General features: G+C 41.9%; 5 protein-coding genes and 1 long non-coding RNA gene across 7 annotated transcripts; 4 read left to right on the top strand and 2 right to left on the bottom strand.

Annotated features, from left to right (window-relative positions):
- Positions 1-1657: 1657 nt before the first annotated feature.
- On the bottom strand, positions 1658-15313 carry LOC6629892 (fatty-acid amide hydrolase 2-A). Of its 2 annotated transcripts, XM_015171555.3 has the most exons (5): positions 14914-15313; positions 14696-14762; positions 9565-9745; positions 3715-3762; positions 1658-3631 (listed from the first exon to the last, which is right to left on the bottom strand). In XM_015171555.3, coding segments are annotated over exons 1-5 (1671 nt in total). In that variant the 5' UTR covers positions 14915-15313; the 3' UTR covers positions 1658-2257. The 2 variants fall into 2 exon arrangements, with proteins under 2 accessions (XP_015027041.1, XP_015027040.1); XM_015171554.3 differs by lacking the exon at positions 9565-9745 and having other exon boundaries at positions 14696-15312.
- On the top strand, positions 9021-9696 carry LOC116651150 (uncharacterized). The gene is made up of 2 exons (XR_004304172.2): positions 9021-9182; positions 9244-9696. It is a non-coding gene; the product is annotated as an uncharacterized lncRNA (long non-coding RNA).
- Positions 12101-13621, top strand: LOC6629893 (succinate--hydroxymethylglutarate CoA-transferase). The gene has a single exon (XM_002053952.4). The coding sequence runs from the start codon at positions 12235-12237 to the stop codon at positions 13561-13563; it is 1329 nt and encodes a 442-aa protein (XP_002053988.1). The 5' UTR covers positions 12101-12234; the 3' UTR covers positions 13564-13621.
- A 574-nt stretch (positions 15314-15887) lies between the features above and the next one.
- On the top strand, positions 15888-16493 carry LOC6629895 (uncharacterized). Its single transcript, XM_002053954.4, has 2 exons — positions 15888-16121; positions 16192-16493. The coding sequence occupies exons 1-2, from the start codon at positions 15966-15968 to the stop codon at positions 16273-16275; spliced, it is 240 nt and encodes a 79-aa protein (XP_002053990.1). The 5' UTR covers positions 15888-15965; the 3' UTR covers positions 16276-16493.
- Positions 16290-17729, bottom strand: LOC6629896 (uncharacterized). Its single transcript, XM_002053955.4, has 2 exons — positions 16899-17729; positions 16290-16836 (listed from the first exon to the last, which is right to left on the bottom strand). The coding sequence occupies exons 1-2, from the start codon at positions 17643-17645 to the stop codon at positions 16507-16509; spliced, it is 1077 nt and encodes a 358-aa protein (XP_002053991.1). The 5' UTR covers positions 17646-17729; the 3' UTR covers positions 16290-16506.
- Positions 17730-17840: 111 nt separating this feature from the next.
- DPCoAC (dephosphocoenzyme A carrier) lies at positions 17841-22778 on the top strand. Its single transcript, XM_002053956.4, has 6 exons — positions 17841-18084; positions 20007-20223; positions 21040-21343; positions 21411-21676; positions 21742-21928; positions 21996-22778. Exons 2-6 carry the CDS (start codon positions 20013-20015, stop codon positions 22144-22146), a joined length of 1119 nt encoding a protein of 372 aa, XP_002053992.1. The 5' UTR covers positions 17841-18084; positions 20007-20012; the 3' UTR covers positions 22147-22778.
- Positions 22779-22878: the final 100 nt, after the last annotated feature.

The following is a 22878-nucleotide window of genomic DNA, read 5'->3' as shown; positions in this document are numbered from 1 at the left end:
GCTGCTTGAGTCGATTTTGAAATGAACGAGGTGCACAGCGGCAAGAATTGGGATAGGCTTGGCTGCAGACTGAAGACAGCCATTTTAATGGACTGGAATGCTGCTGACAACTGGAATGTTGCTGACTACTGGAATGGTCAGCGCTGTGTGCTCATTCTCACTCTCACGCTCTCTGCACACCTTGTATGTGTGAGTGTGTGGGTGTGTGTGTGTGTGTGCAGCATTGATAACGGCTTAATTTGATAGCTACTCAATTGAATTTGTTACGCTCAGCGATTTGCTAATAACAAGATTTTGTACCATAAATTGTACCTAATTTCAAGAAGTACCATTTTTGTAGAAGCATAAAAATAAAGTTTTTAAATGTTATCAATAAAATGGCATGCACTTAGTTGAAAATCTTTGGTACTTAACTCATGGATTTTCAGTCATGAGTGTTTGGGAAAATTAAAAAATTGAAATTTCGTTCCAAGCAAGGTTCATGTACCTAACGTGAGAGAAAGTACAAGATTTGGTTATGGCCATGGTTGCCACATAAAAATATTTGCAATCAAAAGTTACAGGAAAATGTACCAAATTCAAGAAAAATGTAAATAGTTAATCTGGCTTTAACAAATACTCAGTGCTCAAGGGAAAGAGTATATTTTGGCAACTAAACTAACCTTTTTTATATATTCGTGCGGCTGCACGGTAACCATGGTTGCATATTCTCTTCGCTCTCTGCCGCTCTCACTTAACGACTGCTCGCGGCTTTCCAGTCAGCGATGTTCGGCTGAGTTCGCTCTCTATTTTTTCTGTAGACCGTCTCTCGACAGGTAGCTAAAAATACTTGGCTTACAAATGTTCATTTGAGCCCTCTTCGGCCAGCAACAGAACTTGGCTACGGGCAGAGCCCGTAATGCTAATTAAAAGAGTCAAAATTTACTGCGCGTGTTAATTGTGGGCTGCAGCAATTCATGATAGTTTCTGGCCATGCTAAAAAAAACTGGCCGCCACATTCTTTGGCCAGAATTTAAGTTACCTCCAATTTTTGGCCAAATAACACGTTCTGTCTGAAAACTTAGAGCCAGGCCGCAAGCGCAATTGCGCAAGCCATATTGTCAAAAACCTTGAGCTACTCCAAAAAGTCACCGAAAATAAAAACAAAAACGAAATAGTCGAAAAATCTAACCGTGCAGCAGCTCTGGCCGCCCGCCCAGCTAGTTAGCCAGGCCAATAAAATGACAACACTTAAAAGCTGCCATTGCTGGCCGATTATGATCCGGCGGCAAAAGAGCTAGTCATTCGCCATGGTTGCCCAGGGGCAGCTGCTGCATGCACTTAAGCTGTGCATATGTATATATACATACATACACACATACATATGTGCACATACATACACAAATAAAAGTCTTTTTTAATGTTCTGTGCTGGGGGTTCAGCCAGGTGGAACCATTTGTTTTGCGACTCTGGCAGTAGCTGCTTATTAGCCAGTTTTGCTTTGTTTGTCTGTTGTAGCTTATTATATTCGTTATTAGCCCATAACAGTGCCTAGTTTGCCCCCCCCCCCCTCCCCCCCCCACTCACCCTCTCCGCACCTTCCGAGACAGAGAGTCTGCCGTGAACTGGAGGCCAACCTGTTGCGAGGCTTGCGCAAGAGAAGTTCTTAAAATAAATATTTGCCTGATATTATAATTTGTTTATTCCACAATTTGGCTTAATGGAAAAATATATATATATATATATATATATATATTAATTGTTTCTGGTACAAATTTTGTTCAGGTATCCAATCAATCCCAATGAATATTCACATATTTCACTGTGACTTTACAATACGAAACAGTTGCTAAAAAAAATATACAATACACAAATTATCATCTAAACTGCCAGTTGCGGCCATAAAAACCTAACACTTAGGATCTAGAATAATATATGTATATATATATACATACATACAATATGATTTAGAGTACATACGACATTAATTTGGACAAATACAAAAGCAATAATTTAATACTTCTTAGAATGTGAAATGATTTGAAGTAAATGTGATGTGTGTGAGACGAATTAAAATGTAGGAAAGAAAGCTCCAAATGAATTGTGTAAAAAGTACGCCAAATTTTCTATAATTTTCTTTGGGATTTCAATAAAATGTCACATAGTTAACTATGGGATAACTAGATGGAATCAAAAATATATATATATATATATATATATGTGCATGACGAATGACGAATGACGAATGAAATAATAATTCACTAAATGAAGAACGGGCTCAGCCCCGCTTGCCACTGGACTGCGCATAACTGTGGCTATCCTCCGAGGGGGGACGCACCCAACCGCCATAGCGTCGCTCCATTTCGCGCGCCACGGCCAGACAGAGATGATCCTGGCCGGGATTGGCGACCACCTGTATGCCCATGGGCAGATTGCGACGATCCAGGCCAATCATACAGTTGGTAACGGGCAGGCCGAGTGTATTGAATATAGCCATGTACATGGGCTCCAGCAGCTTGTGATAGATCTGATAGTGCTGATGGGCGGTGTTCGGGAATGTGGGATAGAGGAAAACGCCGTCTGTGCCGAGCAGCTCCTTGAATTCAGTCTTGAGCGCTTCGATGATGCTGGCCAGATGCTTGTGCCGCGAATTGGGTATTATCTTCATGAAATTCTGCAGATGTCCGAAGATGACCGAGGGCAGTATGCTGTCCGAGCAGCCAAAGAAATATTTGACCGTCTCTTTGCAGACGGTCTTTGGCTGTTCGCCCTCCTCCGTTTTGTGGTAAATTGTCTCAATGTTCTTCATGGTCAGCATGGCCGATAGCGAGATGTCCAGCGACCATTTCATTTTGCGTATATTGACGCGCTTTGCATTGAAATCGCTAGCGACACGATTGATGGCCGCATGCAGATCCCGGCTGAGCGGACGCATCATGCCCGAGGGCCCGTCGTTGTCCATGAAAAAGAAACGTATGCCATTCGCACTGATCTCCTTGTCCAGCGTCAATTTCGGTCCAGTCGGATCGCTCATGCACTTGAGCAGCAGCGGCAAATCCTTGGCATAGCGTGTCATTGGGGCAATGGTAAAGAAGTCGCCCCATTTGGGAAAATCGCTGGTCGGATGATGGCCACGAAACGAGACCGCATACGGCGTGGGCTTGTGACCCCAAATGCCACTGAACATGGCCGGCAAACGCGACGAGCCGCCAATGTCCGAGGTGAGGCCCAGCAGCGAGGCGCCGCTCGCCAGGAGCGCCGCTTCACCGCCCGAGGAGCCACCCGGTGTGCGCTTCAAGTCATACGGATTCTTTGTCTGGCCCGTCACATTGTTGTACGTCTCCCAGAGCAAGCACAGCTCCGGCGTATTGGACACCAGCAATATGATGCCGCCGCAGCGCTTGATCTGCTCCACGACGGGCGCATCCGACTTGGCTATTTGCGGCGTCTTGAAGACACGACCCGCCTGATTGGTCAAGCCCTTGACAGCAATGCTCTCCTTCACCGTCACCGGTATGCCCAGCAGCGGTGTGTGCTCCTCCATGGACTCGACGCTATTGATGCCCATGGCAATCACATTGTCAATCTCGCGCGCCTCCTCCAGCGCCTCCTCAAAGCGATCCTGCACAATCGCATTGATCAGCGGATTTACCTGTGGATCATTTCGAATATATGTATAAACACACATTTATTAAGCCCGAAACCGCGTTTTAAACCAGCTTTTGTATTATTTACCTGTCGACAGCGTTCGATGTAGGCCTCAACCACTTCTTCGCTTTTAATCTGTAATGGGATGAGAGTGAGAGAAAAACGCCTTTTGATCATTTCCGCATTTTCTAGACACAAGTTGTATTTTGTACTTATTTGTAAATGTCTTATTGTTCCATTCTTGTCGCTTAATTGCTTGTGAGAACCTAGCGTCGACACAAAACCAATTTACGTTAAATTAAAATCAATAAAAAAAACCACATTCATGCCAATTGTATTGTGTCCGCCGAGTGGCGGGGGAAAGAATGCCGCAGCGTGCGACATGGCGTATGAGTAATATGCGGATTCGCAATTGACGATTGGCCAGAGGCAGAGGAGGGCGCATTCTATAAAGCCAGACATTCTTGTGCAAACAAAATGAATATTTATAACGAAAGCAAGAAATGAATGCGACAAATAATATACCCTGCATCCATCGTGCCGATCTTGTTATTTGAAAGTGAATGTATTTGTATTTCCTCGATCCTTTTTGTTTATTTATTCTCACTATAAAATAATAATAATTTATTTGAATTATTTAATCTGAGGCAACGTGAAAGCAGTTAGCACTTGTTAATAAATCTCTTTTTTCTGATTTTCTTTCGGCACGCCGAAGATTTAATACCCTTGTAGACCCTTTCCATTTGCAGATATGTAAGAATAAAGCTGCAATAAGCTGAGTTTGTTGAAATACCTCAGAAAACACAATTTTTTTTTTCTTATAAGATCATACTATTCCATCGATCATTCCTATATATTTCTATATGATATATATGAGAATCATAATGGATCTAACAAGTCCCGAGATTTGAAAAGTTATCTTAATATAAAAAAGGATCTTAATATTAAAAAGACCGAATTTTCCTATGGCAGCCATATGATAAAGTGGTTCGATGTTGATAAGACTTTGCATACATGAGTAATATATCTCAAAAAACAAAAACGTTTTCCATACAAGTACTTAATTATGATATAGTGGTTCGATCCGGCCGGTCCGACATACCTATGTATGTACTGCGTGGAACAGGAAGAGGGTATGCAAAGTTTCAAGACGATAGTTTTACAACTAAAAGACTAGTTCGCATAGAAAGAGACAGACTTGGCTACTACAATAATGGTATACAAAATTTAACGTAATTGCATTACATATAAGGACTTTTCCCTATCTGATTTCTGATCTGCAAAGAGATCTATTAATATAGCTTTAAACTATATCAATAAAAACATGTATATATCTAATGCAGTAAAAAAGCCATCTTATAACATGCATTAAACAAGCGTGAGTTGTTTTTTTTCATGACACGAGCAAGAAGTAACACGCGTGTCCATTGAGAACACAAACTTCGTGCATGTTCGTGTGTTTTCGTGTTTAAGAAGTTAACTTATTAACTTTTAATCTATGAACGTAAAACAACGAGGACTTCGATATGTTAATTATTCTAAATAAAAACCCGATGTAAACAAAAGTACAGAGTCGTGCTTTGTTGAGTTGATTAAATCCAACACGCAAATGATTTTAGAATTATGTCGCTCAAAATCTAGGAAATAGAGAGAGCTCCTGATATATCAAAAATGAAATGGATATACTTTAAAGCCGCCAACGGATCTCAAATGAAATAAAATGAAATTTGGACTGCTAAAATATACATATATACACATATTCGATTGCATTTTAATTGAAGATGACATTTTGACAGGTGCCCGCAAAATTTCAATGCCTGCTGGCTAAAGTTACATTGAGAATTTAAATGCTTCAACTATTTAAGCTTAAGTATAGTACATAGTACGTTCTTACGCGAGCATATATGTACACTATTAAAATTAAGGCTACTTGACTTTTTCAATGACTTCCAGTGTAATAATAAATCAGCTGCAGCCGCAACTCGAACTCAAACTTTTTATGTACACAGCCAGTTGTGGCAAGACGTGTGAAGCAGTGCGGAGGGGGGGTAGCGGGGTGCAACATGCGTGGGGTTTGGTAAAAAAAAAAAAAAACCTGCGTTGTGCATAAATCAGTTACAAGCAAATACACGCCAGCTACATGAATGTAAAGGTGAGTGTGTTGCCTGAAGACCCAGTGAAGGCAGAAAACTGTTCAACAGTGGGTCAACCCGTTGACGAAAACCCAAACGGGTTCGGACAGTATTCAAAAGTGGAAATTATGTGAGCTGAGATGAGACAAAACAGCTGATACCCTTTATATGAAATGCATATAGCTTTTTTACAAGACCTGAAACACTTTGGTTCTATATAATATGTATTACTTAAAGTCTTGTTAATCTATTCAAGATGGGAGAAATAAGTGTCAAAGAAGGCAATTGGAGCTACCAAATATTATATAGATAGTCAAGATATAGAAATTGTATAATCAAAGTCAACGATTAAATGGGTTCGAGCTCAGTCTTTCACATAAATCGGACGGTAGAAGGTTTATGCAATGCATTTTATAACATCTTTAGCCTTTCCAGAGGAATTTTAGTATGCTTTGTAAACAAACAATTGGATCTACCAAATATTATATAGGCTTGTCAAATATGGAAATTCACTTTTCTAATATAGCTTTTCCCTGTCAGAGCCTCGAATTCGGTCAAAAACATTCATCAGACGTATAAAAATCAGAGAAGTTTTTGAGGCAGCAATGTTTACTACGACATGGAAGGCGACATGGACTGACAGTTAGTACAATCTCTCTATATATTTATTTTTCTTATAATTATTGACAGCTAGTTAGTCACAGTCCCAGACTTTTGTGCGTCCATTGACATGCCCAACTACTTGTTGCTTGTTGTAATTGTTGATAAAGCCAAAACACAACATGCAATGTAATCGCGACACACAGACACAGATTCAGATATTTCATGCTCAAGTCAAAGGGAGAGACAAACAAAAAAGAAAACCGAGACAAAAAAAAAAACAAGTTTAAGCAACAGTTGTTCATACGACTAGGGCAATACCTCGCAGTGCTTAACAGCAAAAGCTACTTTTAACAGCAGCATTAAAAGTGCCAGCGCTAAGTGTGCGTGTGTGTGTGTGTGTCTGTTGGCAAATGTACGTGTATTAGTGCAATGCATGTGATGAGGCCTGCGATGTGCTTTCAATGCGTGTCCGTGTGTCGTGTACGTGAGCTGTAAGTGAGAAAACTTCTGCTTCGGTTTGTGTCAGAATGCTGATTGACAGAGGAAATTGATATGGTTGCCATTGATTGATATAGGGTCTGAATTAGCTCTATTTGCTGCGAGTAATAAGAATGATACAGTTGTTGTTTTTAACATATATGGAAATATGTTATATCTACAGCACAACTCCTGCCTTGCTGCTACTACTTATTGCTTAAATAAATCTCAATTCGAGTAGCAAATTGTTGTCGCAGTCGTCTCTGACGATGACCCGGTCGTGAATGCGAACAGTGACACGCACAGCTGATAGCAGAGCAGAGACCAACTGGTTTGGCAAACATTAACGAAAAAAAAATAAAAATAATAATTGTTGATAAAATTTGCGTAAATAAAATGAAGCAATTGTTTAAGCACTGACAATGAAAACCGAAATATAAAAGCCGACTATAATAAAAATCATAATTAAAATAATGATTTTAATGCACATTGCGCGCATAAACCAAAAGAGACTTAAATGTTATATGAACGTGCACTAAAATATAAACAAACAGCACGCTTTATAAACAATTACGATAAATTTAAGCCAAGAGAAATACGCAATATATCTGTGTGTGTGTGTGTGTATGTGTGTGTGCTGGCTCGATAAGGTCTGTCAAGTCATGACCTTAAGTGCGCTCCGTGTGGATGTGGACCAATGAACGCAATGAATCTTATGGAGCACAGCAAACCAGGCTAAAGAAGCCCAACCAACAACAACAACAATAATTACTGCAACAACAAACATAACCTGACCAGAGCTTGCAATTATTTACGAGCATATTTCGCAGATACTCTTTTTCTTTCTTCTTCTGAGTGTATTCGTCATCTCGCCTGACTCTCGGACCGTGTGTGTCTCTGTGTAATTTGAGGCAGTTACCAGATGTTATTGATATGGCCGAGATATGGCCAAGCCAAACAGACAAGCCAGCTCTCTAGGCCGCGGTTAGCTAACCAATTTGCCGCATTGCTTCTCCGACTGGCATTTCCACAGCCCGATTTTGAAACTGACTACGACCCCATATGCACACATACAATAAAATGCTTTGTTTCAATTCAAATTGCCATGAGTTATTTACGGTTTATGCCTTTGGCTATTTATGAATTGCAATTAGGATTTGCACATGCATTGACAAGGGGCAAAAAGTGTAATGGCACATTTTTTTCTGAAGCATGTCGATTTACTTGAGGTTCCTTTCATAGTTTTCCCCTTAACTAACTTCGAGGAACTTGAGTTATGTTTTTAAGCCAAAGATATATTTTATTTGTATTATTAAAAAAAAAATGCGATTCTTTATGGAAATGGGAAAGGAAATCATAAACGAAACCACATCCAGATTTGTTCTCCCATATCTCTATACATAAAACTCTTTGTCTTGATTGACTGACGGACTGATTGACAAACTGACTGATTGACTAACTGAATGAATGAATGAGGTTTAATCGTAAGAGCTAGACAGCTGAAATGTTCACTTTGGCTTTTGGCAAATTCCGCCGGAAGGTGTGGAAAATTCGTCGAAAACGAATATATGCAACTTTTTCGTTTATCATCCGATCCGACTTCAAATTTATTTTCAAAGAAATTAATGCGTTTTCAACATATTTTCAAATATCTATGCTAAATAAACCTCAAAACGTTAAGTTCAAGATAGTACTAAAAGATTTATATAGGAACAGGAAAAGGTGAAAAAGTGATATCTAAAATATAGGCCCTGAGAAGTACCCGTCATCTTTACTGTAACTTGCCTAATTTTTTTCAATTTAATAAACTTATATAATCCGGCAAGGTTTTTTCTTTTATTATGCATATAATATACGCGTATCAAGATCTTTTGTGTTTTATTTGCTTCAACAAAATCACGTTTAGAGATAGATATAGCCTTGTTTTTGTTACCTGCTACAAAAATTTGAATGCCAGCATAAAGCACAATCTAACTCATTAAGCTAAGACAACGACAGTTTTTAAAGAACAAATTTTTCCATTGTATTCGCATATTATTATTAACTTTTTTATACTTTTAGTACACAGTTCAAATATCACGTAAAGCCAAGCTTTGTAAAATTTAAACTCAAAAATAATATATAAAACCTAAACGAGAATCGGGGTCAATACAAAATCGAATTGAATATTGTGTCAAAGTACTTTGTTTTGTTTTTTTTTTTTTAATTTTGCATATTTTCATATAGTTAATGTGGGATATCAAAATCGGAGCTGCCATAACTTGTGCATAGCTTAGCCTTATTGAAGTCTAGACTTTGACAATTCAAGAGTTGAGATTTTAAGGCAAACTCTTTGTGTTAAAGGTGAGCACAGTCAACACCTGCGACACAGTCAGCTAATGGCCGTCCATCCACCTGGCCGCAGCGAGCAGTCATCGGCCGCAGATTGCCTCAACTTTGCCACAAAGTATCTAATGGATGTGGCAAGCGTTGTGAGTGGCCTTTGTTGTCGTTGACTTGGCGCGTGCATTAAGTGGACTAGGCAATTGTGGACTGAACGCCCCTTCCCCCCTCCCGCAACCCTGCCACACCCTCCCCTCCCCTGACCGACTGTCCGACTGTCAAGCTGTCTAGAGATATTTTGCAAGATTTCGCCAATTTGAGGTGCGTTCGATTGAGGCTTATTTTGTTTTTGTTTTTTTCTGAGCAAGTGGTTTTTGGTCAAGTGACCAAAGGTGGAACTTACCTTTCTGTTGCGAATTAGCTTGGCCAGGTCGACGGCAGGTATCTCCAGCAGATGGCTGCGTATGGGTGGCAGCTTGCGCCGCATCACCTTGATGTTGGTGTAGCGGCTGTAGGGCACCACAAACCAGCTGAAGACAATCATGGCCGAGCGCAGGAAGCGCCGCATGATGTACCCCAGGATCCTGGAACACAGTAGCACAGCAATTTTGACGGCTGGACTTTAAACGGCTTCAAAGTGAAATTATTCAATATATATATATATATATTTATCTACAAATATATATATGTATATATGGGTATTTATTGAATTATATTAAAACTGTAGCCAACAGATACAAGCGAACAGGTTGGCCAACAAGCGACAGGATTGTGCAATATGCAATATGCAGCTGGCCTGCAATTGCAGCGACTGAGACGCCGACTGCGGCAGCGGCAGCGGCAGCGGCAGCGGCAGCGGCTGCTGCGATTTGCGCTTGCACAACAAAACACACGACACGAACTCGAACACGATGTTGGCTATGAAGCTGGCGATGGCTTAATACTTTATGTTTTTTTTTTTGTTGTTTTTGTTATTTTGATTTTTATTTCTCTCAGCTGTTTTGGTCAGTTGGCTAATAGCTGGTGGCAACACTTTCTTGAGCCCGACTGCATCTTGTGCTAACCGAATTATTCAATTTAGTTGCGGCAGCGATTGTATTTTTCTAAATAAATTTGTATGCGCTGCAAACGCATGCTTAACGTTTCACTGGCTTTCATTTTGTTGCACTATAACTTGTGTATGTATGTGCGTGTGTTGAGGTGGGGGGTAGGAGGCTCTACAACAACTGTGAGTGCACTTGGCAACTTGGCCCAGTGGAACGAATTTTGAAACGAGCCGCGATTTGACGAACGAACCGCTGCGAATGACGCGCGCTAAGTAAATAAATGAGCAGCCAGCGTGGGGCATAACATTTAAAGCTCTGCTCGCTGCAAGCTTTACGCGCGCTCAGCGCTGAGCCGAAAGCTTGAACCGGTTCGTGCGCTTAAGTGGCGCTCTCTTAAAATGAGCAGCTGCTCTTAGGTTCAGTTCGTTGCATGCGTCGGCGCGGCTTTAAAGTTCATTTGTAAATCCCATTGTGTAAATACACTTGGAGAATCGAATGGGGCATTAATAATTTGTTATTTGCAATTTCAGTGCAGCTGTAATATTGAGTGTTATTTCGATTAATCTTAAATAATGTAGAAATATTTCTTGTTTAATTTTGAATAAACGCATTTCGATTTTCGTTTCTTCTGCTTTTCCATTTGAATACATTATTTCGGAATAAAGAAAATTTAGTTCTTTTAGTTTAGTTTTTTTTCTCTAAGTGTGGCTTATTGTTGTCTTAGCCATATCTTTATCGATTATTGCGTCAATGGAGCTAATGACTTGGAATGTTTCCTGCTAAGCGGCAATTACACGAACTTACGAGCTCCGATTTATTTGCCTTTATTGTTATTGTCCAAGTGCGAAGAATCTGAGCAAAGTTGTTCCTTTGAACTGTTAATTACACAGATTACAACAAATTACCAAGTTAATTATGTAACCAAAACAAAGTCAGCTAATTACAATGACGTACACAAGAGCTGGTAAATAGGCGAATTTGAAACTGAGATCATTGGAAGAATAAGTAAAAATAAATACAGTCAAATATTTATTCTATTTGTCTGGAAAACAAAACGTTTACGAAAATCAACAAAGAATAACAGAAATATGAACACACACACACACACACACACTTAGAAATGCTGATATGCTGGGAGTATTAGATTCTGGGGTCCAATACGATGGAGCGCTGATGTCTGACGCTCTTTTTAATTGCAATTCGGTATTTTGTGTTTTTGTTTGGTTTTGTAAGCACTTCAATTTTTGTCATTTAGCTGTCTATGAAATAAAAATTGTTTTTTAATTGCGCAACCATTAGCGCATTCAGCTTTAAGCCGGCTAATTAAGAGCGTTGCCTATGAACAACAAAATATAATTAAAGTACTTAGGGGGCTGTGCTAGAATCCCAGACTGTCTGGAGGTTCAAATTACAGTCTTTAAACTTGGGATCACACGCAAAAATAACATTCATTTTGAGTTGTGTAGGACTTGTGCCCTTTGGAGCCAGCGTAATTTGATGGGAAAAACAAAAACACAAAGCAGGTTTTATTTATTTTGGAGCAGAACGGGAAACCACCAAGGTTAATGCTAATGGACCGGAAGGAATTAAAATTGTTGCTTGAATTATTGGGAAAAACTGGGTAACATTCCAGCCGTATGCAATAAAGGCCAATGTACTCTGCCAATGCATTAAGAGAGTTAGTACACAATAAAGAGAGAGCTAATAAAATGTATGCCAAACTTAGTTAATGCCACAGATAACGTTTAACATGCTGCTATCGTATGTTTGCATAGCTATGCAAGAACGTATCTGAAAAGAGAGAGAGCAAGAGCGAGAGAGCGCAAATAGTGGGCGCTGTTCAAAGAAAGCTCTCACTTGTCTGCTGTGCTTGGTTCAGTGGCTGATCAACAGTTGTCTGGAAAACTTTCCATTAAGCATACGCGCGCAGCCCTAAGCAAGAACAACAACAACTGGAATAGTGACAGTAAATAGACAAGCAAACAGCAATTGATTGGAAAATAAACAGATACACTACGCCGTTATCTATGTGGTTACAACGTTTGATTCTCTCACGCGCAGCCGCTGCTGCGCGTCAAAGCTTGCGAAGCTTTGCGGCTGCCAGCGAGAACAACAACAACAACAACAACAACAATGTTAACCTTGACGCGTCTGCCGTGGATGAGCGTCATCCGCTGCGTGGCGTGCGCATTCTGGATCTCACGCGCATTGTGGCCGGCCCGTATTGCACCATGGTGCTGGCCGACCTGGGCGCCGAGGTCATCAAGGTGGAGCGTCCGCATTTCGGGGATGAGGCGCGCAAATGGGGGCCACCGTTTCTGGAGCAAAGCGGCGATGCGGCATATTTTCTGGCCCAAAATCGCAACAAGCGTAGCGTGTGCATTGACATGAAGCGCGGCAAAGAGCTGATGCATCAGCTGGCCGGCAAGTGTGATGTGCTGGTGGAGAACTATGTGCCCGGCACACTGGAACGCTACGGCCTGGGCTATGAGCAGCTGCGTCAAGTGAATCCGCGACTGATCTACTGCACCATCAGTGGCTATGGGTCTGTGGGCCCCTACGCCAAGCGGCCGGGCTATGATGTGATAGCCTCCTCTATGGGCGGGCTGCTGCACATTACGGGCGAACGTGATGGGCCGCCTAGCAAGGTGGGCGTGGCCGTTACAGATGTGGCCACGGGCCTGTATGCGCACGGCGCCATTCTGGCCGCGCTGCTGCAACGGGAGCGCACCCAGCGCGGCCAAAAGATTGATGTGGATCTGCTGTCCACGTGCTGTTCGCTGCTGATCAACGTGGCCAGCAACTACTTGAATGCCGGCACCGAGGCCCAGCGCTGGGGCACCGCCCACTCCAGCATTGTGCCCTACCAGAGCTTCAAGACAGCCGACGGCTACCTGACCCTGGGCGCCGGCAGCGATGCCCAGTTTGTGGAGCTATGCCGCCGGCTGAACATTGAGCCGGTGTCGCAGGATGCCAAATTCAAGACCAACAAGGATCGCGTGCAGCATCGTGAAGAGCTGGTCGCCCTGCTGGCCCAGATACTGGCGCGTGACACCTCCAAGAACTGGATGCAGCAATTCGAGGGCGCCAGCTTTGTGGTGGGCCCCGTCAACAGCATACGCGAGGTGTTCGAGGATGAGCACATCCAGGCCATTGGGCTGGTCAAGAAGCTGCCACATGCGCGCGACGGCAGCGTCAAGGTCGTCGGACCGCCGGTCGTCTACAGTGAAGCACGCAACGATGCCCGCACCGCGCCCCCCATGCTGGGCGAGCACACGGACGAGGTGCTGGCCAAGCTGCTGGGCTATGGAGCCGATCGGATTGCCGCACTGCGCGAGCAGCGTATCATACAGTGAAAGATGCTCTGGGAATGTGATCATATCATAAATATAACGTACTTGTATGCTCTATCTATTCAACGGTACTTCTCATTTAACATTGCTTCTCATTTAACATTGCTTCTCATTTAACATGACTTCTCATTTAACATTTAACATTTCTGTTATTATCCCTGCTGCGTTTATTAACGGTATCAAAAGTTGTCTTTGGCTGTGTTTTATCTTTCTGTTCACAAAACTTTATGCATTCAGTCCCGTTAGGCTAAGGTTTTTTTGAGAGAAACCTTAATTGATTTTAGGAAAATCCTCGAAAGCTACGAGGCTTACAGTCAATGCTCATCTGAAGTTCTGCTCATTCCGAATATTAAATCTTCTTCTATCCTAGTTTGACTACGTAAATAACTTGTCTTTTTCTCTTAAATGGAACTAAAATCTAAGGGTTGAAACATATGACATTTTATTATATTTAAGTCTAATCTGATATTTTTGAAAATGATATACCTTTAATCTAGGAAGTTCTATAAACCCCAATCTCGTTGTTCATACTCTCAGTTTATCAAGTGTCTGGCAGCTTTTAATGGATGTATTTAAGAGCAGAAAAATAGACAAAAGAGATTCAAACTTTTTATGGGTTTGATGGGAAATAACATGGAACCATGCATAATATATAGAGTGTCTGTCTATCGAAAGAATATGCGATTTCAAACAGTGTCAACGTAAGCCTCAAATTTTTATTTAGTTACAAATTTTATTCTGTAAAAGTAAAATTTCTCAAATGGGCCACAATTTGCTAGTCGCTCTTGCTGCCCCACTTGACATGCCGGTAAGAGAGTAAGAAGAAAGAGAGAGAGAGAGAGAGAGAGAGAGCGAGCGAGAGTTGTTAAAAAAAAGTCCAACTGCCACACAGTTCCAACGGGATCATGTGCCATGGGCCGAACGTACGCGACGAGAGAAAATAGTTATCATCCTGTTCTACGGCGTAATGCTGGCCCTGGTTGTCAATATTGTGGGCTGGATAGCGTTCATCTGTGTCTTTATGCATCCAGGCATACATGCGCCGCAGCGCACCAAAGAGCCAACCAGCAACAATAAGCAGGTTACAATAAGCGCCTTGAGCCAGGCGATAAGCCCGAACACTTAGTTCACTTACCCGTCGAGCAGGACACTTTCCAGGTGGAGGCGCACAAAGGCGACTATCGATTTTAACACACGCGTCACTGGGTCACATAGCGCCCGGTACGTGAAACAAATTGGAATGGCAATGGGGATCGAATGGAACGGAACGGAGCATGCAAATAGAAAGCAACAAACAATGTGAAAGAAAGGAGCACACGAAAGACAGCAAAACGCAAAACACGCAAAACTAACTTCTCTTAAGCAACTGGAATTTTAATTCCCGTTTCGTTTCGTTTCGTTTCGCCAAACTGAAAAATAATCGCAATAACTGTTTTTTTTTTGACGCTTGCTTTGTTGTGAATAGCCTGCGAGTGCTGTCGAAACTAACTCTCAACGGAGGCAGCGCAACTGACGCTGGCTGCTCGCTTCAGCGGTTCGCTTATTTATTTGTATTTGTATTGATATTGCTGCTCTTCTTCTTCTTCTTCTTGTCGTTGTTGTGTTGTGTGCAAGGTTCACAGACAGCAGCAGCTGAGACACGCCGACGACAAACTCCCTGCAATGCTCATCTACCCACACGCTGAACACGACGTACTTTGACCGCACAAATGTCATTATTCACGCGCTCTATGCTTTGGGTTAGAGAGAGAGAGCGATTGAGAGAGAGAGAGAGGGATGAATATAGTGGGAAGGGTTGCTGGGAACAAAAACACTTGGCTGTGTCCACACACAGGTAAAATCTATGCGCTTAGCAGCAGCTGCCAACAATTAAGTCAAAGGTAACTTTGTAGGTAAACAACAATTGGCTAGAAAAAACACCGATTCTTGTAATACACTCAAAAGTTTTTGTAAGTCCAGATATCTCGATAAACAACAAAGTTTATAGCAGCTAGTGGTATGAGCTGTCCGGTGCCGAAAACTTGCGTTTAAGCTTATGCAAATAAAAGTCTAGATGCATTAATTATTAGACCTTGCACGTTTTGCTCACAACAAAACTTCCAGACCATACTTTTTTTTTTCTAAAGTCTTGCTTATGCCTACGCTTGCTTATAAGCCACAAAAGGCAACATTTGCCAAGGCAATTCAATAAGGGTAGTTGTCATTTAAATTGCAGACTGTTTTGATATAGTTTAATTTTTGGCGCCAAACGAGCAGCGTTGCCATCTTGTAAGCAAAATGTGGGTATTTTTTAGCACATTAGCAAATTAATCGATAACATGCACATTATCGATGCTATCGCTATAAACAAACATGTTAAATAATAAAAACAATATTTCTGATCCAGTCATAAATTGTTAATAAAGATGCCGGCACCACAAAAACAATCGTTCTTCTCACGCAACATAGTCGCCGTAGTGATGATACCCACCCTGATTGCCGTACACCTTGGATGGAAGATATTGCAGGAGAATCGCAAACTGGTTGCAGTCGAGGAACAAATTGATTTGCCTCCAATTACGGTGCGTGCCAAAAGCTGATTGATTAAAGTGCAGCTAAATATATTTATATATAAATATTATTTGCTTGCAGTTTGCCAAATACGCGCTGAGGAGACTGACAGGCGATGACGAGCCGGACGAGAAGGGCAACTCGAGCAACAGCCCGCCGAAATGAACATGTCCAAAATGTTGTTTTGTTAAACTAATTAAAAGCTATTTATTGCATTCAAGTGATGCAGTAATTAGATCTACGAAAACTTTAAACTGTAATATACAAACTAACACATAAACGGACGACGTAAATACATACATATATGCTTATGTAAAATAAACTCTGCACGCATGAAGCGAATGCTTGAGTCTTCGCTTGCATACACACAGATCTAGACCTTATTTAAGTTAGAAATTATTGCGTCAACGAGGAGTTGACGGTGAGATTGTCGAGCTGCGCATTGAAGAGGACATCGCTGATGAGCTTCTCCGCAATTATGCGCTGCGTGTGATTAATAGAACGCAATTTACTGGCCACATTCACGCCAATCGCATCGTACTCATCCTCGTGACGATGCGACGTGGCGGGCGCGGCTGTGGTATACGCGGTGGTCGCCGCATTGCCAAACAGCGGCTGGTAATGGTCGCGTCCAATCTGAATGGTCGGCACGGGCTGTCCATGCCCGTTGGCCTGATGATGCAGATGCTGCAGTTGCTGCTGGTGGTGCTCGAGCGAGTTGACAGCCTGCAAGGCGAAAGTTGTACCATGCAATCTGTGCTGGTGGCCGGCCAAGTGCCCAGACTCACCTGTTGTATCTCACGCTGCGAATTCGAGTCCAGCGATGTAATCTCAAGCACCTTGACCGCATGACCGCCAGCCGCAGCTGCGGCCAGGGAGCTCTGTGCGGCTGTGGCTTGTGCGACTAGACGCTGATGCGCCTCCGCCACTTCATTGTGTGCCTGATGCGTCTCATCCTTAACCAAGGTCACACAATCGGCCGGCGTCACTGATATGGTGCTTAGCGTGGCGCCCTGACTACTGACCACCACATTGTTGGTGGCGGCCACCTCCTCGACCTCATCGTTTGGGTTGGGCACAATGGTTTCAATGTGCTGTGACTGTGGCGTATGATGAGATTCCTCCTCGAAATCCATGGAGTCCTCGTCGTCGAAATTGATGTGCAGCTCACGCTTGGGTTTGCCAGCCAATTCGTTCGAATGCCGTTTGGGCTTGTGATCGGCTATAAAGAGCAGTTTGTCGTAGTACCAGAGGCGCGTCTCGTAGTCGCTTTTGCTGCTGGATTTGCGAAACTCGCGTCGAAATGCCGAGCGCAGTGAGTTGATTTTCCTAACGACCATGGCGCGATCTGGATTTGGTTCAACTTCTTTTAGTTTTTCAACCAGTTTGTCGTATGCTTTATTTCTGGCGGCGTGATTGCTGTAATCATGATGCTTTGGCTGCCACAAGCACTCCTCCTCCTGATACTGTTCGATAAATTCGGTTAGCCAGTGTCGAGAATAGGATCGCAAGTCATTTAAATTCGATACATTCATTGTTTTTATATATTTTTATGCTTTTGATACTTTGCTGTTTTGCTCCAAGTGCGTCTTGCGTGAAGTTGGCTGCAGCTGTGCTGTGCTACCAGAGGCCAAATGCAACACTATTTCAATAGTGTGGCAACGCTCGTTAATATGCTAGCGTTGCAGCCCTGGTGCTCATACAGTTCTCGATGTTTTTGTCAAATGGTCAGAATAGACGGAAAGACAAAGCCGCGCTGCAAATGATTATTATGTATTAAATAATAACAATTACGTGTTGTGAATTAAAGCAAAATAAATGAGCGTGGCGCCCAGAATTGCCAGCCACAGCTAGTAGGTGCATGTGCGTGCGCGACAAAACGACTCCGATATTGTTGTTGTTGTTGTTGTTGTTCTTGTTGCTGCATGCCAGAAGCGAATACGCAAATAATCTGTGTTAACAACAAAAACAAAGGTGCGTTATCGTCGCTGTCTTGGCAGCATAATTTTAATGCTGTCTAAATTTGGCCAATTATATAATACGCTTGCGCGAGTGTGTGCGTGTGTGCAACAGAAAACGTGATAAATAAGCGAACAAAAACCAAAACAGAACGCATGAATTGTAATCCAGTTGGATGTGGTAATGTGTTAATGTGGGCTGCGGGCTGCGGGGGTTGGCACACTTGGCAGCAAGTGAAGCAGAGTTAAGCAACAGCTGTTTTCTGTGCTCTGCTGTGTGGCCAGCTAGTCCCAATCAGAATTCCATTACATTGAATTGACAAATAACGTAAAATTGAAACGCAGTAATGTAGAAAAGACAAAGTGTTGCTATGATTCGACTTTATTGCATATATATATATATATATGTATATATATCGCATACGCATTTGCATACGTTTGCCAGCAAACTGAGCCGGGTGCAAAGTCCATGCCAATCAGAATCAAAACTGTTATTGCCGCATGCTTCCTATTAGGCAGACCTAATATGAGTGAATCTATTTATAAACGCACTTAAACGCACACATACATATATGCATGCACACACATATGTATACATGGATATAGGCAACAGCCTTGACTCAATGCCAAACAACAAATAACGTTTAACGAACTTGTTTACATTTGCCGGCCTGCAATGCAAATCCGCCCCAACCCCCACCCCCACCCCCTCTCCAGCTAGCAGCATCCAGTACACAGTGGGACGTAATTGATTTGCACGTGTACAGGATAATTCTGATCAAATGTTTTAAATATAGAATTTTCAAATTTTTCCTCGAATCAAAATAAAATTAAGAAAAATAAGAAAAAACAAAAAATAGATAATATTAAAAGATTTAAATTAACTCTGAATGTTGCCTATATGCGAGTGACTACTGTGTCTGGAAATGGACAAATAACAGAAGGAAAGCTCGTCAAGCTCCATTTACTTGGCTTTTAGTATGTGAAAAATGCACACTTCAGGCATGAGAAAAAGAACTGCTTACACACGAAACTAAACAGAAAACTTGAATGTTTAATAATAATTACAAATGTTGACTTGGATTCCCTCTAAAAGCCACAAAGCCCCACTTGCTCAGGCCATATTATATGCCAGCTTCATCAAGTCGGCAGCTGCAAGGCTGTTTCGCGCCTTATCTTATCAGGAGAGATAGTTTTTTCTTTTTATCACGGCCTAGGCACGTATCTGCCTAATGCGAGGTATAAAAAAAAAACTATTCACTTGTTGGGAACGCAATTGAAAATCGCAAATGCGGAAGTCAAAAGAATTTGCGAATTTCCATGTGCATCTATTTGTGTGCACACATACGTACGTATGTGTCTATATATATATTTTTATTTTTCAATTTTTGGTGATAATTTGTTGCTATTGCTCTCGGCTGTTTACACTCAGTGTCAACAACAGGTTTTAAATAAATAGATTTAAGTGTGGCGTGTGTGCGGCTTTTGTTTGTCTCACAATTTTGTTGTAAATAAGAAAATAAATTTAGCCAAAGCCTAAACTTAACCAGCCGCTAATGAGCTCCAATCTAATCACAAAACTCCTAATCTAATGCTCTTTAAACGGCAGCAGTCCAAAGCAAAGTACAATTCCAAGTTTCCACAAAACACTTTTTATCTATTTTAAAAACAAACAAGAAATGCCTCCAATATTGAAATTGTAGAGAATTGATTGCTCTTGAACGCGTGCCAAAAAAATTAATAAATAAATGCATATATAATATGTTTGTTCCATTATGAAACAATTGCGAAAGTTCTCGTCCAGAGCGATGCTCTGCCTTATCAGCGGGCCTCAAGCTAATACGTTAGCTGCTTTATTAGCCAATAATATTAGTTCTTAGGCATTTGACCAGGAATTCTAATTAAAATGCAAATTCATTGTGCCTTCAATCCTGACAGTCTGCCATGAGCCGCCTTTTGGAGAAGCCGAACATTGTCATGTCCATTACAACAACAGGTAGTCAATTATCCAGCACAGTTGCCGCTGGCACGGCCAACAATGCGGCCGCAGCGGACGACACAGCTGCTCCAGCGGAGGACGAGGATGGACACAAGAGCGCGACGGGAACCCAAATGAAGGCCACGTCCACCAATCAGAGCGCAAAGGCCACAGATGGTAAGAGAAATGTTAAGAAATTAACGGAAACATTGGAATCATGCCCCATCCACGACCAGTAGATACCCCGTTTCCTTTGAACAAACTAAAAAACTGCATAGCTTAGTGTCCGATAGAATGAATATGTGTTCCAAACAATCATGGAATATGTTTTGGCATAGGGATTAATCATCTTCAAATGCAATTTAAGTTCTAATTCGATTATTTAAAAGTCGATAATTTACTATCGATAACTTCAGAGAGCTCGCTAGCATAAATTTCGATGCTTATCGATTTATAGAAATAGATAAAAGATCGATTATTATAAACAATATTCCGCGAGCAATAGAACTCACATTTCAAGTATCTCTCCCTCTCTCTCTCTCCTTCTCTCCCTCTCCTTCTCGCTCTCTCTCTCTCTCTCTCTCTCTGAAATGGATGCAGTCCTCCAGCTGGGCAGAGGGACAAAAGGATCTGATCAGCTCGTCTCAATAGTCGCCTGCACGATTTCATCATACCCCTTTTTTATTGGGTACAGGGTATAAACAGTTATAATTCGTACACTTTTCAACTAGATTAACATTTATCTTAGACAGCCCGACATAGCTCTAGTTGATTTATAAATTTTCCAATTTAAGCAAAAATTTCAAGTTTAACGAGTCTCTAAAATGAAATAAATTGAAAGTGTATTTGAGTAGAAAATCGAGACAATTCTATTTTATCCACAAACAAGTAAATTCGACTTGGGTTTGATTGGACCTGTTCGACTAGCAGATACCCTGCACAAGCAAAAATTGTCTAAAAGAGCCATGTATCCATTTCCACCTACCTTTCCAGTGCACAACAATCTGGACGAGGTGGTCATCAGTCTGATATCGGGCGCTGCGGCCGGTGCGTTAGCCAAAACAACAATTGCCCCGCTGGATCGCACGAAAATCAATTTCCAAATACGCAAGGATGTGCCATTTTCATTCAGGGCATCGCTCAACTATCTGCAGCAGACCTATGCCAAGGAGGGCGTCCTCGCCCTTTGGCGCGGCAACTCGGCAACAATGGCCCGCATCGTGCCCTACGCGGCCATTCAGTTCACATCCCACGAGCAGTGGCGGCGTATCCTGCAAGTGGATCAGAATGGAACTAAGTAAGTTCGAGTTTTTTTTGGCGTACCTTTTAATTATCTCACGTGTATTTGCTTTGCTCATAAACAGCACCAAGGGACGTCGTTTCGTGGCCGGCTCGCTGGCGGGCATTACATCGCAATCGTTGACGTATCCCTTGGATTTGGCGCGCGCTCGCATGGCGGTCACGGACAGATACACGGGGTATCGTACACTGCGTCAAGTGTTTGCCAAAATCTGGGTCGAGGAGGGACCACGAACGCTGTTCCGTGGCTACTGGGCCACTGTCTTGGGTGTTATACCCTATGCGGGCACCTCTTTCTTCACCTACGAAACGCTCAAGCGCGAATATCATGGTAACCGATGCTTTTAGATTGTGTGCGTCGATTCTTTTGTAACGATAACCTTTTGAATTGACCAGAAATTATTGGCAATACAAAGCCAAATGCTCTCATTTCGCTGGCCTTCGGCGCCGCGGCCGGAGCGGCCGGACAAACGGCCAGCTATCCGCTGGATATTGTGCGTCGGCGCATGCAGACGATGCGTGTTAGTGCAGACGCGCCCGAACAGTTTCCCACGATACTGGAGACGCTGGCTAAGATCTACCGGTATGCTGGCCACGCCTAGTCGTAATTCAAATCCTTTAATTCATTCAATTCCTCTTGCTTTCCACAGTGAGGAGGGTATCAAAAACGGCTTCTATAAGGGCCTGAGTATGAACTGGATCAAGGGTCCCATTGCTGTAGGCATTAGCTTCTCCACGTATGATTTGATCAAGGCTTGGCTTATTGAGTTGTCCCACTTGAAGCGTGGTCGGGTCGAATAGTAGCAACTGGCCTCCAAAACACACATACTCATTAGCACACACACACACACACACACACACACACACCAGCAAAACCCGAAACAAGAAAACGTACTGCTTTCGCACTTAAGTTAAATGTTTCGATAGCTTGAAAGGATTTAGTGCAGCATTCTTATGCAGCATCAGCATTGTTATATATTTGATTGATATTTTTAGTTGTTAAATGTGGGAGAGTCATGAAGAATACACAACCGCTTACTTTTGTTTTTCAATGTAAACGATTATTTTCTTTAAGTTGAAAGTAAACAAACACAATAAAAAAAAAACAAAAACAACAAAACTATCTGTATAAAGTTTCAAATTCAAAGCTCCAATTGTATTGATTTTGATGCTTTATTTGTAATTAAACGCATTACCTGGACAATAACTGTTTAATGTATACAACTTTATAGCTCTTAAAATAATTGTGTAATTGTCTTTTGTAGCTCTTTTTTACTTTACTCAAGTGTCGAATGTCGAGTAGCAAATGCTGTAAAAATATTGTATAAAAAACTATCGTAAATTTACCAATGTTCAGTCATGAAACCAATACTTTATTATATGATATGTGAGTGTGTTTTTTATTAGCAAAAATAAATTTACAATGTTTTAAATACATGTGACCAACATTTAAAAGGGGCGCCAAAACTTCTCAGTGAACCTCATAGGGTGGCAACGCCAACGATAGCTTCAGTGCGATAACGCTCCTGTTCA

This window comes from Drosophila virilis, chromosome 2 (assembly GCF_030788295.1).
Source record: "Drosophila virilis strain 15010-1051.87 chromosome 2, Dvir_AGI_RSII-ME, whole genome shotgun sequence".
In the NCBI taxonomy this organism is placed as follows: Eukaryota; Metazoa; Arthropoda; class Insecta; order Diptera; family Drosophilidae; genus Drosophila; species Drosophila virilis.
This window is presented reverse-complemented; position numbering and strand designations above follow the sequence as displayed.

Coding starts and splice junctions, on each gene's coding strand:
- LOC6629893 (XM_002053952.4), top strand. CDS start 12,235: ATGTGGTTACAACGTTTGATTCTCTCACGCGCAGCCGCTGCTGCGCGT.
- LOC6629892 (XM_015171555.3), bottom strand. Junction 9,746..14,695: donor GAAAGTGTCCTGCTCGACGG/GTAAGTGAACTA, acceptor ACTGTGTTCCAG/GATCCTGGGGTACATCATGC. Junction 3,632..3,714: donor ACATCGAACGCTGTCGACAG/GTAAATAATACA, acceptor AATGATCCACAG/GTAAATCCGCTGATCAATGC.
- LOC6629895 (XM_002053954.4), top strand. CDS start 15,966: ATGCCGGCACCACAAAAACAATCGTTCTTCTCACGCAACATAGTCGCC. Junction 16,122..16,191: donor TTGATTTGCCTCCAATTACG/GTGCGTGCCAAA, acceptor ATTTGCTTGCAG/TTTGCCAAATACGCGCTGAG.
- LOC6629896 (XM_002053955.4), bottom strand. CDS start 17,645: ATGAATGTATCGAATTTAAATGACTTGCGATCCTATTCTCGACACTGG. Junction 16,837..16,898: donor CGCAGCGTGAGATACAACAG/GTGAGTCTGGGC, acceptor TTCGCCTTGCAG/GCTGTCAACTCGCTCGAGCA.
- DPCoAC (XM_002053956.4), top strand. CDS start 20,013: ATGAGCCGCCTTTTGGAGAAGCCGAACATTGTCATGTCCATTACAACA. Junction 21,677..21,741: donor GCTCAAGCGCGAATATCATG/GTAACCGATGCT, acceptor TGAATTGACCAG/AAATTATTGGCAATACAAAG. Junction 21,929..21,995: donor ACGCTGGCTAAGATCTACCG/GTATGCTGGCCA, acceptor TGCTTTCCACAG/TGAGGAGGGTATCAAAAACG.